This window comes from Ylistrum balloti, unplaced genomic scaffold (genome assembly GCF_031769215.1).
Source record: "Ylistrum balloti isolate Yb309-2 unplaced genomic scaffold, AGI_CSIRO_Ybal_v1 Utg369668, whole genome shotgun sequence".
Taxonomy (NCBI): Eukaryota; Metazoa; Mollusca; class Bivalvia; order Pectinida; family Pectinidae; genus Ylistrum; species Ylistrum balloti.
Window position 1 is genome coordinate 331048 of NW_026781915.1, and position 16246 is coordinate 347293.

General features: G+C 37.4%; 1 protein-coding gene across 1 annotated transcript in view; it reads left to right on the forward strand.

Annotated features, from left to right (window-relative positions):
- The first annotated feature begins 1113 nt into the window (after window positions 1-1113).
- The window catches only part of LOC132560928 (SCO-spondin-like), a 34112-nt gene continuing 18979 nt past the window's right edge, over window positions 1114-16246 (forward strand). Inside the window, exons 1-16 of the mRNA XM_060225634.1 lie at window positions 1114-1467; window positions 5489-5624; window positions 5905-6084; window positions 7508-7675; window positions 7829-7987; window positions 8745-8888; window positions 9275-9445; window positions 11780-11944; window positions 12128-12292; window positions 12749-12913; window positions 13512-13676; window positions 13842-14006; window positions 14174-14338; window positions 15080-15244; window positions 15559-15723; window positions 16058-16222. Of these exons, the coding sequence (XP_060081617.1) occupies window positions 1114-1467; window positions 5489-5624; window positions 5905-6084; window positions 7508-7675; window positions 7829-7987; window positions 8745-8888; window positions 9275-9445; window positions 11780-11944; window positions 12128-12292; window positions 12749-12913; window positions 13512-13676; window positions 13842-14006; window positions 14174-14338; window positions 15080-15244; window positions 15559-15723; window positions 16058-16222 (2797 nt within the window). The remainder of the gene's footprint in view (window positions 1468-5488; window positions 5625-5904; window positions 6085-7507; window positions 7676-7828; window positions 7988-8744; window positions 8889-9274; window positions 9446-11779; window positions 11945-12127; window positions 12293-12748; window positions 12914-13511; window positions 13677-13841; window positions 14007-14173; window positions 14339-15079; window positions 15245-15558; window positions 15724-16057; window positions 16223-16246) is intronic.

Below are 16246 nucleotides of genomic sequence, written 5' to 3' on the forward strand. Positions count from 1 at the left end.
ACTCGATTATCAATTCAGTACAGTCATTCATGTAAATTCTATGGAAAGCCTACTTTATTCAGGGAACAATGATGGTCCTTAATATCATTTTAATATGTAAGATATCTTTTATAATATACACATTTCGCATACCCTTTCTAACATACAAGATATCTACATATATATATATAGAAAATGAACGCGAAACTGTTCAAGATTTCTCGCTTAATTTTCTGTACAGGTTTCCCTACGTTAAATACACCTCATACACATCAGTTATGTAAGATATCTTGTAAAATAAAGATTTCGTCCCTATGTTACATCTTGTTTCTAAAAAAAAATATTATATATAATTAAATTAATGATAATTAATCATAATTACTAACTCCCTATATGTAGAAGGTGTCTAACATTAGACAGTTCGTTGTTATCACCAGGTAATTTGGTAGTCCGGTAAAGATTGATCTCAGTTCTGAGAATTATAGGACAAGGTACGTTTTATCACCGACTTACATATATATCGTGGTTGTATGCATCATTTATGCACCAAATCAGACCAAGTACCGCACTATCGTACCAGTATCAACTGTAATAGGGCCTTATATGAGGGAGACAACAGTATCCGGTTAATATTGTGATCCGGAAACAGTACATTGAGTGATTCCTTGATTAACAAAAACACAATTTGGATTGTTTCAACTTTTCTGTTACATTCATTGTTTTGTAAGGTAAGGAATTTGATTATGATATCCTATATCTTATCTTCTTTCTCCCGTTTCTGCCCCTGTCTTTCCCTCCGAGATTACTTTGCCTCGCTTCTTAACATCAAGACCAATCTACCTGCCTACTTCTACTCCCAGGCGTGTTATTACTACTCTTTTCTGACGGAATAAGAAACTCATCATTTATTTAACATCCTTCGATTGCGTTTCTTACCTGTGACTTTACCTGTCCAGTATTAAAATCACTGGCATCTGATCAAACCCAAGTTCTACAGGTAGATAATTACATTCATTATTAATCAGGCCCCGCTGATCTAGACCAGACGAATACTGACGATACAGCTAGATACAGTAAAGACAACAAGTCGTGTAGACGTAGGGAACCACTGACAAATAGAGAAAAGAGTAACTAATGGTACCGAGACCTATTCTTCTATGTCTCGTGGTGTCCGTGTGGTTGGGGACAGTGTCCACTACCGCACAGTATGGCGTGGTCAAGGCCAGATTTACCCGGAATAACGAACTCTCCTTCCCGGGGAAGATATTGGTGAATCATGTTATCAAAGAGTTTAGCACCAAGTTTCAGGTGACACACTGTGCCATGGAGTGCTTCCTCAACATCCGGTGCCAGTCCTTTAACTTTGACGCCAGTATCCGGTCGTGTCAGTTAAATGACGCGTCACAAATCGAGTACCCCCAAGATCTGAAGAACACAAGTACGCCGACCGCTGAGTATCACCTACGGAATGCGTTCTCTTTGGATTCGGTGAGTACATGTCACAAACAGGCTAACTTTCGAACAAATCGAATAATGTTGTTGTTACTGAAATTAGGGGAAATATCTATCTATATACAATTCATTATTGTTCATTTCAATCTTTCTGCCGTTTTGCTGTAAAAACATAGTTCCAAAGCTCAAGTGGGGCAAGAACCGAAACTTCAATATGCTAAAAATTTTCTGTCCTTCAACATTTGTATCGTGTAAAGAAAAATAAAACAAACTCTAGTTTGTATATCAAAATATATACTTTTAACAATGAAAACCACTAACTAAAATTTGCATTTGTTCTGTCATAAATAAAGGGTTTTGTTGTTTAAAAAAAATTAAATAAATATAAAGTCAGACATTTCCAGTTCCCCACCAATGAACCCGGGGGAAGGGGATACTAGAGTTCTTCTCCGCCCGTCCGCCTGTCCGTCCGTGTCTGTAGAAGATTGCTTTATCCCTCGAGAGATTCTCATCAAAATTAAAACACATATCGAGCATCAAAATATCTTTGAGAATTTCAAGTTATTGATATTATTTTGTCAGCGCTACAGCACCTTCATTCCTCAAGCGATTCTCATCAAACTTCACACACTGGTAAGGCATCAAATTATCTTTGACATTTTTTAGTTTCAGGGTCAAGGTCAATATTGCTTTTTATTGAAAATAATTTTCAGTGTTGAAGCTTGTGGGGGCAGGAAGGACAGTGATATGTTCGGAAGGCTACTGCATTACCAGATATGACGTAATAGACACACGATGCCAAATAACTCAAAGATGAATAATTCTAATTACTTGTGAATGAAATACTTTTGCTATAGTTTTTCTTTCCGTCTTACGACAAGCGCGCGCACAGTTTCCGTCAAATAAAAAAATAGGTTCCACCGTCAATTCAATATATATACATATGAAAAGAATCAAAATCAACGTGTATTCTGCTAACGTTTTCAGGCCTGACGGGCGATACATTTATTCCTATATATATATATATATATATATGTAATAAATGGTTTTGTTGTGATGAACCCCTATTGTATTACATATAGGTAAATAATTCATGAACCATCTTGTTTACCTGCCACGCTCTTCACTTTCATAAAGTGTATATCTGTACCAATTCTTAATGTAATTTAATTCTCTGATGTACTATATATATATACTGAGTTAACACACAAGGTATCGATACACTGTACGTGATAGCATGTACGTGTCTGAGGAAATAGGTGAGATTCTTTTTATTTTCCTAATCTTGTGAGGAACAAGCATGTCTATCAAGACATATCGATATCATACAATACTGCATGTAAGATTTGGTAACATCAGGTAATGTCCACAGATACATGTTTCATAGGCTTTTATGAGATCTAACGATATATTCAAATCAACAAAGTGCATTGCTTGGAAAGACATTTCTTCTCCCTGAACAGAAATTATCACCTTTATTTCTCTTCCTTAGCTCTCTAATGATTCGGAAAGTTTTTTTCCCTCTTATTTATCAGTAATAGATGAAGAGTGTGCCGAGAGTGGAACTATCAGAAAAGCACTTCAGCAATGCCTTATGGGTTCCTCAGTGATTCTTACCTACCGCAGTGTTTGTTTTGATATGTCTTTTTTAATCGCTTAAAATTACACTACAATACTGATCATACTGAGACAAGTTTTCATTAGTTGCCAGCGTAACATACGAAGCAAAACGATTGCCATTTTAGCCAAATTTCTCAATTTCATCAGGTCAACCTGTATCACGATCTGCTTAGATCGTGAAATATGCTAAAATCACATGAAACTTCCTCATCATTGATCTGTTCTAAAAATATATAAAAAAAAATCAATTTTGCAATCGAATATGGCCCAAATAAATTTCCAACATAACGTAGAACATCACCATCGATAAAATTTGATTGATATAAGGTCTTTTTCCATGATAACCCTTTCAAATACCCTGTCACCCTTGATTCTGGAGGGCTGTCACCAGAAATTACACGTCTACAGGTTTACGAAATTGGCATTTTCTCCAGCTGACAAGAAGCTTCATAACAACGTGTCAATGACCGGCTTAAAAGAATTTTACTTCTATTTTAAGACTGTTTTGATTCTTCCTTGTGGTATAGTTTAAAGCAAGTGAAATCATTCTCACTTAGTCGTAATATAAGACGTAGTTAGAGATATCCACGATTTCCTCAAGAAATATAACAGACCTCCGTGGCCATCAACTACAAATTGTCTATCATATCGATTTCAAATTTGTTAATGTGCCAAGTTGGTCCCTTAAAAAAATATTTTGGTGAGAAATAATATTAAAAGGTCATACAGGGTCAACAATATTAAAAGGTCATACAGGGTCAAACTGAAAATTTTAACTAAATACATTTAATCTTCCTACATCTCCACTAAGTTTCAATTTTCTAAAAACATGTCACAACCACAGTGTCCCCGTGGTAGCAATTGCCGTATTATGCATTTTCTCTTTATATTAATTGTCTGTAAACAGAATGATAGTTTCAAGGCTGTTGCAATAGACTTTCTGTTATGGCGCAGTCGCTTGTAGCCCTTTCGTTGTTTTGTGAAAACCCCGTAGTGTGTTATCGATTAGCCAATTAGACGCCCTCTTTTCCATATTGGCATCACACGCAAACAAACCGCACCGAGCGCACATAGGTGTTCGCAATAAGATTAATTAATGACGAGAAATACCGACGAACCACGGTACGAATCGATAATATCAAAATAACAACAAACAGATATACACATATATCCCTTACCTCTCTCAACAAACAATCCCAATTATTTAATCTACTTTTCTTCTGCGTAATAAAATATTCATAAACGGCGGCTTTTGAGAGTAAACAGATATCTTTATTTACTACTGTTTGGGTATAGGCATGATATTTCGTTTGTATCACATTCTACTGTAGGCAGGACTCTGATAACTTGTATTTGATATCAGAATGGATTCATGACATGGAAAGCATGAACAAAATGCAATTTGATATTTAATACAAAGACGCTACACATCGCCATACGAAATGGATATATTAGTGTCAAATAACGATATATAAGCTTCCTTTTATAATCGGTCAAAGAATGATACGTAATTTACTCCTCAGAATAATACAGGAATGAATGACAGTTCATAACGACAAGTAAACCTTGTCACTTAAAAAAAAGATGAAACGAATGCATTTTCAGTAAAGCCGTTTCTTAACTAAACAATTATATTACTTCAGATTCATCCGCCAATGAAATTGATCAAATGTAAGGGTCATAACATGATAGTTAAGAACCCTGATAAGCTATCCTAGTGCCCTAGCATAAGTGATCTTACTAACTTACCTTCGGTCATAACTTACCTATTTAGTGCTTTAACTTATTAACTTTGTGCCCTAACTTAGTGCCATAACTACTTTACCTTGAGCCCTAACGTACTTATTATGTGTCTTAACTTACTAACCTTGTTTCCAAACTTAGTGTCATAACTTATTTACCTTGTACTCTAACTTACTAACCTTGTGCCCTAACTTACTGACCTTAGGCATTAACTTATAAACTTTGTGCCATAACTTACTAACCTCATGTCTTAACTTACTAACTTAGTCCCATAACTTACTTGCCTTGGGTCATAACTTTCTAACGTTGTGCTCTAACTCACTAACCTTGTGACCAAGTTACTATCCTTGCGACCTAACTCACTAATCTTATTACCTTACTTACTAACCTAGTGCCCTTCCTTTGGTTCAAACATGATTTATTTTCCGGTTGGTCATGTTTCTTTAGAGAGCTGTGATAAGTTCAAACACAATATTCTAACATGGAAGTGCTTAGTTTCCTCCTGTGATGTTTTGTCCCCCTCTTACAAGTAACAATTGTTTAACAATCAACTAGACCAGCTTAGTATAAATCAGTTTTAGATAATGTTATAGTCAAATACATTATTGTATGTTTCAATGTATTATTACAATACAAACAGATTTTAGTACTGAATGTATGCCCAAATGTCAGTTGTGATCTTATTCCAACCTAGAAAGCCGTTGGTCCCTGTGGAAATTTCCCATGTCAGAATGGCGGTCGTTGTCTCGACACCCAAACTATCAGTGGAGAAAGGACATACCTGTGTCTCTGTGCAGACGGATGGACCGGTACCAACTGTGACGTCAGAGGTATTCTATAAATTATCTGTAGCATCTCTACGCTTCTTTTAGATGATATGCCCCGTGGACAACATATTCCGTATACTTAAAAGATCTAAGGAAAAGTCATCGTCTCTGTTTATCTAATAGACTTTAAATCGAATCAATTTATCATTTCAAACCCTCTTCATCAGGTGTTTATCAAGACGTTTAACGTCATATGCCATTCCTTTGAAAACGTATTTACCTTAAGTAACATGTATTTTTTGCACAAGAAAGTTTGTATCAATTTCACTGTATCTATTGTCAGCTCACCCTATAGAGTGGTCTGATTGGTCGGATTGGGGCACGTGTTCAGCCACTTGTGGAAACAGCAGACGACATCGTATTCGCCAATGTATGGACAAGGAGACCGACACGTCCGTGGACGCCAGGCACTGTTTTGGGCCTGAAGAAGACTTTGGATTTTGTCCATTTAAGAAATGTCCAAGTAAGACTGCAATATGTATTAAGCGTTCATAATAAGAAGGAACGTCTAGGCGTGCAGTCCTAAAGGTAAAATGTTAGACACGCAATGTATTAGTGTTTAAGTTATAAGACTGCTATGGGAAGTTCGTCTGTTTAAAGAAATGCTGTGGGGATTTGTATGGGTAAAGGATAGTAATGGAGGGTGAATAGAAGTTCTTATATCGGAATGAAAAAAATCATGTGTGAATATACATAGTCATCAAACAAATGTGTGAAGCGTATTTGCTCTGAGGCATACAGTGTAACAGATGGTTATATAGTCACACGACTTATTGACAAGTATATTCTAATGCTCACTGAGGTGGAAAGTGACGAGACCGCGTTACCATTACAGTGAAAAGGTCGAATTGGCGATCTCCATTAAATACCGGCTCACTACAACGTATCCAGATGGCCTCCTTATCTTGCCGCTTAAAAAGTTGTTTTGCATACAATTACTGTAGAATTGTAACAGTCAGTGAAATGATTGTGCTGTTTGACATTATCTGTTAGTTCTGACACTGTAGATCTGAGATTGTTTCCACTCCGATCTGGTGAATTTCAGCATTCTTTAGTTTTCATGTCTTTCTGGTGTTCACCCACTCGGACACCAAATCTCACTTTTCCCATTCCTTGTGTCCGATATTGTTTGGCACATTCCGCGACGTTCTCTTTAAGCGGTGCATTCTTTTGATGGACAAGGATATTATCGAACATTTTATGAAGTTTCATAGCTGTAATGGTGGCTTGGCCGCGATGTCTTCTCTGAAAGGTTTCTGAAAACCTGTTTTATTCTTTTCCTGTATGGTTCTCAATCTGGAAATCCACTAGTTTTCGTCGCACTACGGATGCGATTCTACTGTCAAGGAAGAGTTGTGAATTAAGAACTTCTGTTCAACATGTTACTTATCTGAAGAAAATATTCAGACATGTGGTAATGGTGAATCTGTCTTGGTAAGGGACTGCAATAATTGGAAGATTTCTAGCTCTGTGAACTCCGACGGAGTTTCTTTTTTGTTTCTTGATTTTTGTTAAATTTAGTTGAAATAGTCTGCAATGTGGAGAGTGATTGGATAAAGAGCTGTAATGGGAATATATTCTGGTTAAGGGACTGCTACGGGGATATTGCTTTGATAATGGACTGGAATGGGGAAGGCGGACATCAATGTTTGGTATAGGGAGTTTTTTTCTATATGAAAATCACAATGTAGACAGTCGATGCAGGGAAACACCATAAAGAACACTGTCAAGACAGGGAAAAGCAACGTAGAGAAATTGGCTAAGCAGGGGACTGTAACGAAGAAGGTTTTCTGGTTACGGAATCACAAATAATAAGGCTGTCCCTGTAACTGCAATAACCTCCAAATGTAAGATGGTACATGATTTTGTTTTGTTGTTTTCAACAGTTTGGGATAACTGGGGAGAGTGGAGTGATTGCTCCACTAACCACACTTGTGGGCGTGGCACCAAGGAAAGATCAAGAACGTGTTTACACAATGGTGTACCGGGCGTGGATCGTTACTGCAAAGGGGACGCAATCCAGTATGGTACCTGTGAAGGCATCGTTTGCCAAAGTAAGTGAGCCTTTAGTGTAACTATGAATTGCCTTTGTTCACATATAATTGACAATGCTGTACATGCATTTATAATATTATAAAACTGATCAGATCATTTTAATCACGTTTCAAAGCACACAGAATAAGTTCACCGATCATTTCTTATTACAGGCGCTGTGCGGCTTGTCAATGGTATTGAATTCGGGGAAGGTCGTGTGGAGATGTGGAATTCGATGACTCGGATGTTCTACCCAATTTGTGAGGATAATTGGAACATGACATCTGCCGAAATAGTGTGTAGACAGAATGGATTTCTGGGGGCATTCGCTGGTATGATACTACTGACTATTATTGTCACTAGAAAGTAGGCTATATACATGTTTATCTCTTATCAATGCCACCTTTTTCTAGACCATTTGTAGTCAAATCCTTATCTGTTCAACATATGTTTCTGTTATCTTGGGGAAGCTTAAAAACACAAACGTGTACTACTCGATTAGTAGGTTACCTATACACTCAAATACTCTTGATTAAGTCAGTCAAGGGATATAACAAAGAAGCGCAAGACCTGAGGTGTAACTATAAATCCAACTTGTCATATTACTTTCATACAATCACATATATCGTACATATTTATGTCATTGAAGCGAAAATTACATACAAAAAGTATCGTTGAATGCCTTTAACAGAATATCGTATACTGCATTGGTAAAAAATGCTTCTCGACAGGTAGTACTGTTGAGTTTACTCTTTTCTCATTAACCAAGACTATTCATATTTATTCCTTTGAATTTCTTCAATTGTCAATAACATTGTCTCGATATGAGAACTCCCAGACCGTCTTGACGACACGAATTCTGTAACACCTATCCGTAAGAGTTGGCGTGAAATACACCTTTGATTAAGATCATAGCTACTGTTCCATTTAGTGTAATATCATATTTAATTACCAAATTATATATATTATAACGTTTCAATGTTTATTTTTAAGTCCGTTTTCAAAATGCACTCTCTTACTTACAGCCTCATAATTTGTGTAACTTTTCTCTGGAGGACTTGGATGTTTTGATATGTTGATATATTGCAGTTGTAAAGAACTCTTCATACGAGGAGGTAGAAGACGCCTCTAACTTCCTGACTGCATCATGCGAAGGAGATGAAAGATTTCTCCAGGAATGTCCACGGCAGATGACAGACGACTGCCCGGGGTCAGCCGGGGTCAAGTGTAGAGGTTTGTTGTCACGTGGACAATACTATCCATATGTTAATTCACATTCCATGACACAATAAACTGTGTCACTTAGATTGCAGTATAATAGGATTGATGTTAAAGCGATATGATTCTTCTGTTATTTTTGTTGTAAAATTCATCGTTGAACGACACAAACATGTACGGGCCACATACATTTTGTGAGATTGTCATAATTCCTTTAAGAATAGCTCATCTACATTGGTTCTCAGTGAAACAATGATGACAACGACAATAGATGGATGTCGTTGAACGCTTTTATGATAATATCACAAACGAAATATATCATCTATTTATTTTTGACGTATGTACAATCTGTCGACTTATTATTATCATTGTGGTTAGTAACACTTATCGTATTGTAATAGTGAAAGGTGCGTGGGCTCTTTGGGTGGAATGGAGCGTATGCTCAGTCACGTGCGAAGATGGAATAAGAACAAGAACTCGGACATGTGACTACCCGCCGCCTAATCACGGAGGAGCGCCTTGCCCAGGAGAAGATATTCAATACAAACCCTGTACCGAGATTATGTGTCCAGGTACGCATTCTCATAATATTTATATTCATTTTTTAAAACAATGACTACTACCTAAATATCGAAAATAAATGACCAGCGCCGTAGAAAATAGACAATGATTTGACACGAAAAACAAACCAAGTAAACAAACAAAAACAGACAACACTTTTGCGAGACCTTTGTCATTATGGCCCTAGTTAAACTATATTTGAAGACGAAATTTAAACGATTATATTTATCCTACAACTTAATATAAAACTTAAAGACTTACACACGCTGTAATTTCTTACTTATAGTGCGAGAGTCTTGCGTCATATTTTGACACATAAGTATATGTAACAAAGACTTTGTCAGACGAAGTATGACCAACGCTTCGTTTGAGAAATATATCAGAACGTATTCATTTAGTTTTGTTTATTATTTCAGAAATAAAATGTTTAGATAAATCACAAATCTAAACATGAAATATGTTTTCAGTTATTTTATAATAAAATACTGAATTCCCCTCGGTTAAATTACTCAACGTGCTGAAATACATCTGTTATCTGTTACAAATACAGACAATAATGTAGTACAATGTGCAGATCAGGCTGCAAGATAAGCAGCCATTTTTATTACGTTTGATTTAAATAGAAATATTTTTTCATCAATCAGAGGTATCACCTTTGTATTTTGAAATCATTATAATTTTATTGTTGAGTACGGATACATCAAATTTCTTCTTTAATGTGAAAAATGAATATTGTCAGGAGATTGTGGTTGATGACAGTATTTCATGAAGACTTTCAGCTTCTACCATAGTATAACATTTGTGATGGTCTTCCTATTTTTATTTCTTCATGTTCTTGAAAACATATTAGTGTACAAATGTATGTCACTAAAATGTCGGAATTTGTAATGGCTTTTGTTGCAAACATGTCTTCCGCATGGAAAGACATGTTGAAGCCAGATTTACCATTTGTATTATTTTTTTTATCTATTTAGTCTAGCGAGTTATTTCTATTCTACCTTATTTGTCCTTTGGAAAGGGAGAAAATGCGACATTATGTTTCAAAAACAATAGCCATTAATGGTTTGTATGATTCTTCGTAAGAACCAAACTTGCAACTTACAATGAGATTTAAGCAATCCGTATATCTTTTGTTAAACTATTACGAGGTCCCTTCAATTAGCAACATATATTTGCTTAACGCTGATGTATGCATTCATCCTACCCTTATTTAGTATGAGATTGCACTTTAGAAACCTTGGCGTTATGCTCTTTGTTTACTTCATTTAACCATCGATAAAACTTGACATACAACACCGATAACTCTTTCTTGTCCTCAAATATTAATCGTTGGTCTGCCATGTTCTGACTTTGTGAGTTCTGATGTGAATGAATAACTCTCTACTAAGAAACACGAATGCACCGGGATTCGTCTGATAAACGTATGATGTGCTGTAAATCAATTTTAAAAATTGTCGTTTATAAATGTGTTTAGATGAAATCTGAAATGATACCTCATCTCTCTTACCCCTCCTCAATCACCGCAAGGTGATTAACGGCATCTGCGACGTAAGCGAACTCGGCCTAACCTCGCTCTTGCTGTTGCAGTGGTTCTTTGGAGTGAATGGTCCGCGTGTAGTGTCGAGTGTGGAGGAGGCTCACAAGCTCGATCTCGCCTGTGTTTATATAATCCCGCTCCATGTATAGGCAGTGCGCCCCAGACGCAGCCCTGCAATACAAGGCCGTGCAGTGGTACTCATGATTTCAGCATCAGCACAATCGTGTCCCATCCAAAGCTTTCTTCACATCATATAACCTTGACTTATCTACCTATCCCGTATCCTATCGTGAAATATTTTTGTCAATACATCCTTCAGTTTCATATTTGAGAAGAAGATATGACTTTTCAGTTATTTTATAATTTTACGACATTTATGTTATGTGTTAATGTTTTATGCGTTGGAATTCTCTACACATAATGTGAATGCCCTTATGATGCAAATGCAAACAATGCTCAACAGCGGGGTCAGCATAGTCATATCTTCTAGACATCACCGACACGTTTACCTCATCCAAACTTCTATCCACTAATTTATCGTTATGGCGGATCTTGCTTGTGGTTTCCTCCTCCTTCCGCGCACGCTTACCCACAGTATTTATTCTATCCAAGAACTGGCGATGCAGCATATAGCGTCGTGTGGCATAGCGCTCCCGTCTATAATTTCCACGTGAGTTTTGGAATGTTATGATTTGTGTTTGCATTTATGTACACATTGCTTACCGTCTTTGACTGGGTTGGGCGCTAAACACGATGGGGATGTTTCTGAGTTTCTGATTGGTTGACTAATGGAACATTACCAATACAGTGGATGGCTATTGGTTGACTTGGTCTGATTGGTCATTATGCTCTGTGACGTGTGAAAATGGAACACAATTCCGGACAAGGGTCTGCAATGAACCTCTTTACGACGGAAAACCCTGTGAAGGTCCAAAACAAGAGAACAGAGATTGCTTTCCTCGCGAATGTCCAGGTAGGAAACATTTTTGAAGGATCATAGCAAACACGTGCTAAGTTGTCCTTTTTGCTTTGTATTTTTTAAAGTAAACTTCGGTATATAAGTATCTATAATAAATTAGCTTCTCTACCTCATCTTTAGCTGCTACAGTACTTAACACTTCTATGTCATTATCAATTTATCGTTAATTTTGAACAGTGGATGGACAATACGAACCCTGGAACGAGTGGAGTTCATGCACGTCTACATGTGGCTACGGCACGAGATACAGGAATCGCACGTGTAATGAGCCGCTACATGGCGGTGCAGGATGTCCAGGCGTGCCATCAGAGAGTGAAGTCTGTAATGCTTTCTCGTGTCCAGGTACTTTACTAAACACATATATACTAAATACATATATGTCAGAACTGTCATCGCTTTACACTGCGATCGGTGAAAAGATCATTGATTGTCCTTTTTTAAAAAAACTTACGGTTTCATGTCGTATGATATTCCAAATGATTCTAAATGACATTTTTTGGCGATAAATTTTCTCTTATATATCTCTGTTTATGGATTGTCTTGTATCTTTATTTTGTTTGTTTTTTTAAAGTGTTGTCCTTTAAATTTCTTTGTCAGAGTTTCTATATTATTTCTCCATTTCCCCACACATTAAGATGTATTAATACAATGAATTATTGAGTTTATTTGGATCCCTATCAGTTATTGGACTGTGTTTTCGTTATGACTTAAAAATCGTCAGGGATAGAGCGATTAACTCTAGCGATTCATTTCAATATTGCAATATTTCTTAGTAATGCTTTCTGTTATTATCAACAGTGGATGGTTCCTGGAAACAGTGGACCATGTGGTCTGACTGTTCTGTAACATGCGGCACTGGAAGCTCCAATAGGTCACGTGAGTGTGACGACCCTCTTCACGGCGGATTGGACTGCCCCGGACCTGCCAACCAAACCAGGGTGTGCAATGACTTTCCCTGTCCAAGTAAGTCATGTAGGAATGAATGTGTACACTTCAGAAACTGAAATTGAAGCTTCCGTTTCTTTACTGCTATGTTCCTCTTTTATATGTTCTTCCTTATTTGAATGCTTTAACTTAAATTTCCCTATATACAAATTTTTGACTAAAATATGTACACTTTCTAGATCAGCAGAATTTCTTACACCATGTTTTTTGCGTACTCAGCCACACCATACAGCTAACCTATTCGCAAAGATATAAGTATAGGGTTTTCTGTAAATTTTAGACAAGATTCGTCTCTCTGTATTTGACGCAACAGTAGTGGCGAAAACGAAGTAAAGATCTGCCTTGTGTCTTTACATTAAATTACACGTTGTATTATTATAAACAAATGATTCTTCATTCATACGAAAACTGTGTTACAATAACCAAGATGTCTTGTTTGTACATGTGTATCAATGATTGTACAAAATACACACAAGTAAAAAGTTCCATTTAATACAAAACAACAAGAAAATACCAACATGTCACCAAAAGCATAATTGAAAATCATTTTCGATATAAAAAGGACAAAATGTGAACAAAAGAAAAATTTATACGGAGACATCATCTGTTTTTCCAGTCGACGGTATCTTCAATACCTGGGAGGAATGGAGCGACTGTTCTGTCACCTGTGCCAACGGAACACGTGACCGACACAGAACCTGTTTTGGCCCCTTTCACGAAGGAGAAAACTGTACAGGAGCTTTCTATGAGAAGGAGGTCTGCGTATCATTGAGTTGTCCAGGTAAGAAAATAAAGAAATAGAAATAATATAACTTCATTCAAATGTTTTAACACTTAATATAGAAATGTATTATGTGTATGAATTAGGCCTGATCAACATTCATTGGTTATTCAAATAGTGACACAAAACAAAACGTTCAGTATCAATGAGTATTCTTTGTCTCAGTTGACGGTGTATGGAAGGAATGGTCTGAATGGGACACGTGCAATGTCACGTGTGGAGGTGGTGGACAAAGACGCTACAGAGACTGTGAAGGACCCTTCTTCCAAGGTGCCGAATGTGAAGGTCCATCAATGGAGCCGAGAGATTGTAACATGCATAATTGTCCAAGTAAGTCAAATAGCAAGTTAAAAATCAATTGTTTTTAAATTTCGACCAATAGACATACATAAGGATCATGATATCTTTCAAGTGACCGGTATAGTGTGGTTTGCATTTCTCCGCAATATAATTTATGTTAGAAAGCTTCCTATACTAACGGTACAAACTATCTTCAGTCAACGGAGTCTGGACGGTGTGGTCAAACTGGACGATGTGCAGTGTGACTTGTGGGGGAGGTTTACAGGACCGAGAGCGTACGTGCGAAGGGCCCTATTATGGTGGCGACAACTGTACCGGCGAAGAAACACAGGAACAAGAATGCAACACGCATAATTGCCCAGGTCGGTATCTGTGTCTGATCCATTGCCTCGGTGTCAGCCGGTACAACGTAGCCTAAAGCGCCATCTACTTAATCATCTTGATGCGACAACAAAAGTTGTTAAAACATTTTCATGAATCATGTTAGTCTACATATCTGCACGTTGACTCAGTGTAAATGTACGAAGGGCACGTTCAAAAGAATAACGACATATAAAAGAGCAAGTGACGTTTGTTTCAAATACATCTAATACTGTCTTGATTAAGCTACATTAAATAGTATGATCAAGTAGAGAAGCGTGGGTGACGGCGCATACCGGATATATCGAGGTAGACACAACTCTTTCTCAGATTTGCAGTGATCCAAGCTTTTACTCCGCAGTGTGACTCCTCTTTCCGCATGACGTGTGATATTCATACTCAAATCAATGTCCCACAGTCACCTGTAACATGGAAAACATAGAAAATATACTCCGAAAGTATTTTGTGAGGAAGACAAAATAAGATGGTTAATAGATAGTACAGAATTCTTATAAAACCTCCCTATTTTACAAGTTTATCTTTTACTCCATGTTACAGGTGCTATGTGTGGTATAAAAAGTGTCTGAAGAATGCCAAAGAGCATGGGTTGTTCGCCCGTATCACGATTACTTCCTCCATCAATACACTCCTATCGACACGTTTGATGTGTGATATACCACGTGTGATTTCGTTCTATTTGACCCCTTACCCGTTTGGTTTGGATTTGACCCATTTTTTTGTAGTGGACGGATTCTGGGAGTTATGGTCCAACTGGACCACGTGTAATGTCAGCTGTGGAGGAGGCATGACGTGGCGAACACGTGACTGTGTAGAACCGTTATATGGCGGTTCGCCATGTAACGGAACCGATATGGAGGTCGACGATTGTAATACACAGGAATGTCCCAGTAAGTGCGACGGGAAACATTTTACATCGTCTTTATACATTGAATACCATTGATACCAATTAAATAGCTGTTCTTCTAAAGATGAATTATTTTACGTGACTAAATAAGAAATAAAAATCTTTCCCGAAATTAATCATGCAGTTACCTTGAACAATTATGTACGTCTTGATGTTTCTTTGAATTTGAAATCATGTGATGTAATATCTTCAGTTCGGTGTTAGTTCAGAGTAACTCGAATGTCTATATTTTGATTTTGGATGTGTGATTAATCAGTGAGAGTTGATGACTAGTTGACGTTAAAATGTTTTATGCAGTTGACGGTATCTGGGAGATGTGGTCTAACTGGACCGACTGTAGTCTCACGTGCAACAATGGTACGCAAACGCGCAACCGCACGTGTAACGGACCATTCCACGGTGGTGCCAATTGTGAAGGACCACATGACGCTATGCGACTTTGTAATTCCTTCTTCTGCCCAGGTAAGAGAAAGTAATGTGTACGCTGGTGCATTCGCAGTCCTATAAAGTTCTATATTGTGTACAGTCTTGGAAGAAAAAAATCTGCGCTAAACTCCTGTAAGTCTGTTCTGATCATACTTAGCTTAAATCACACAAAAATATGTTGTAGAAATGGACATTTTATTTTCTATAACTCGCCTCATATTTTGTTACTCGTCGTTGCACAAACAATATCGTAAGTTTAAGAAAGAAAAATGCTCAAAACAGAGTTGTTATATAAAAAATAGATTACCATGAGGTAGTCGCTATGGATTTGTTATCAATTCATATTCTATGACTTTCCCCAAACGAACAGTGGACGGTGTGTGGGACACCTGGTCGGATTGGACAGATTGTTCTCACTCTTGTGGGCGTGGCAGCAAGCACCGTCAGAGAGAATGTATCGGTCCGTTCCACAACGGGTCGGAGTGCGAAGGATCGACGGATGAGACTATGTTCTGTAACCCCTCCAACTGTCCGGGTAAGGCGAAGTTACTGACACAGT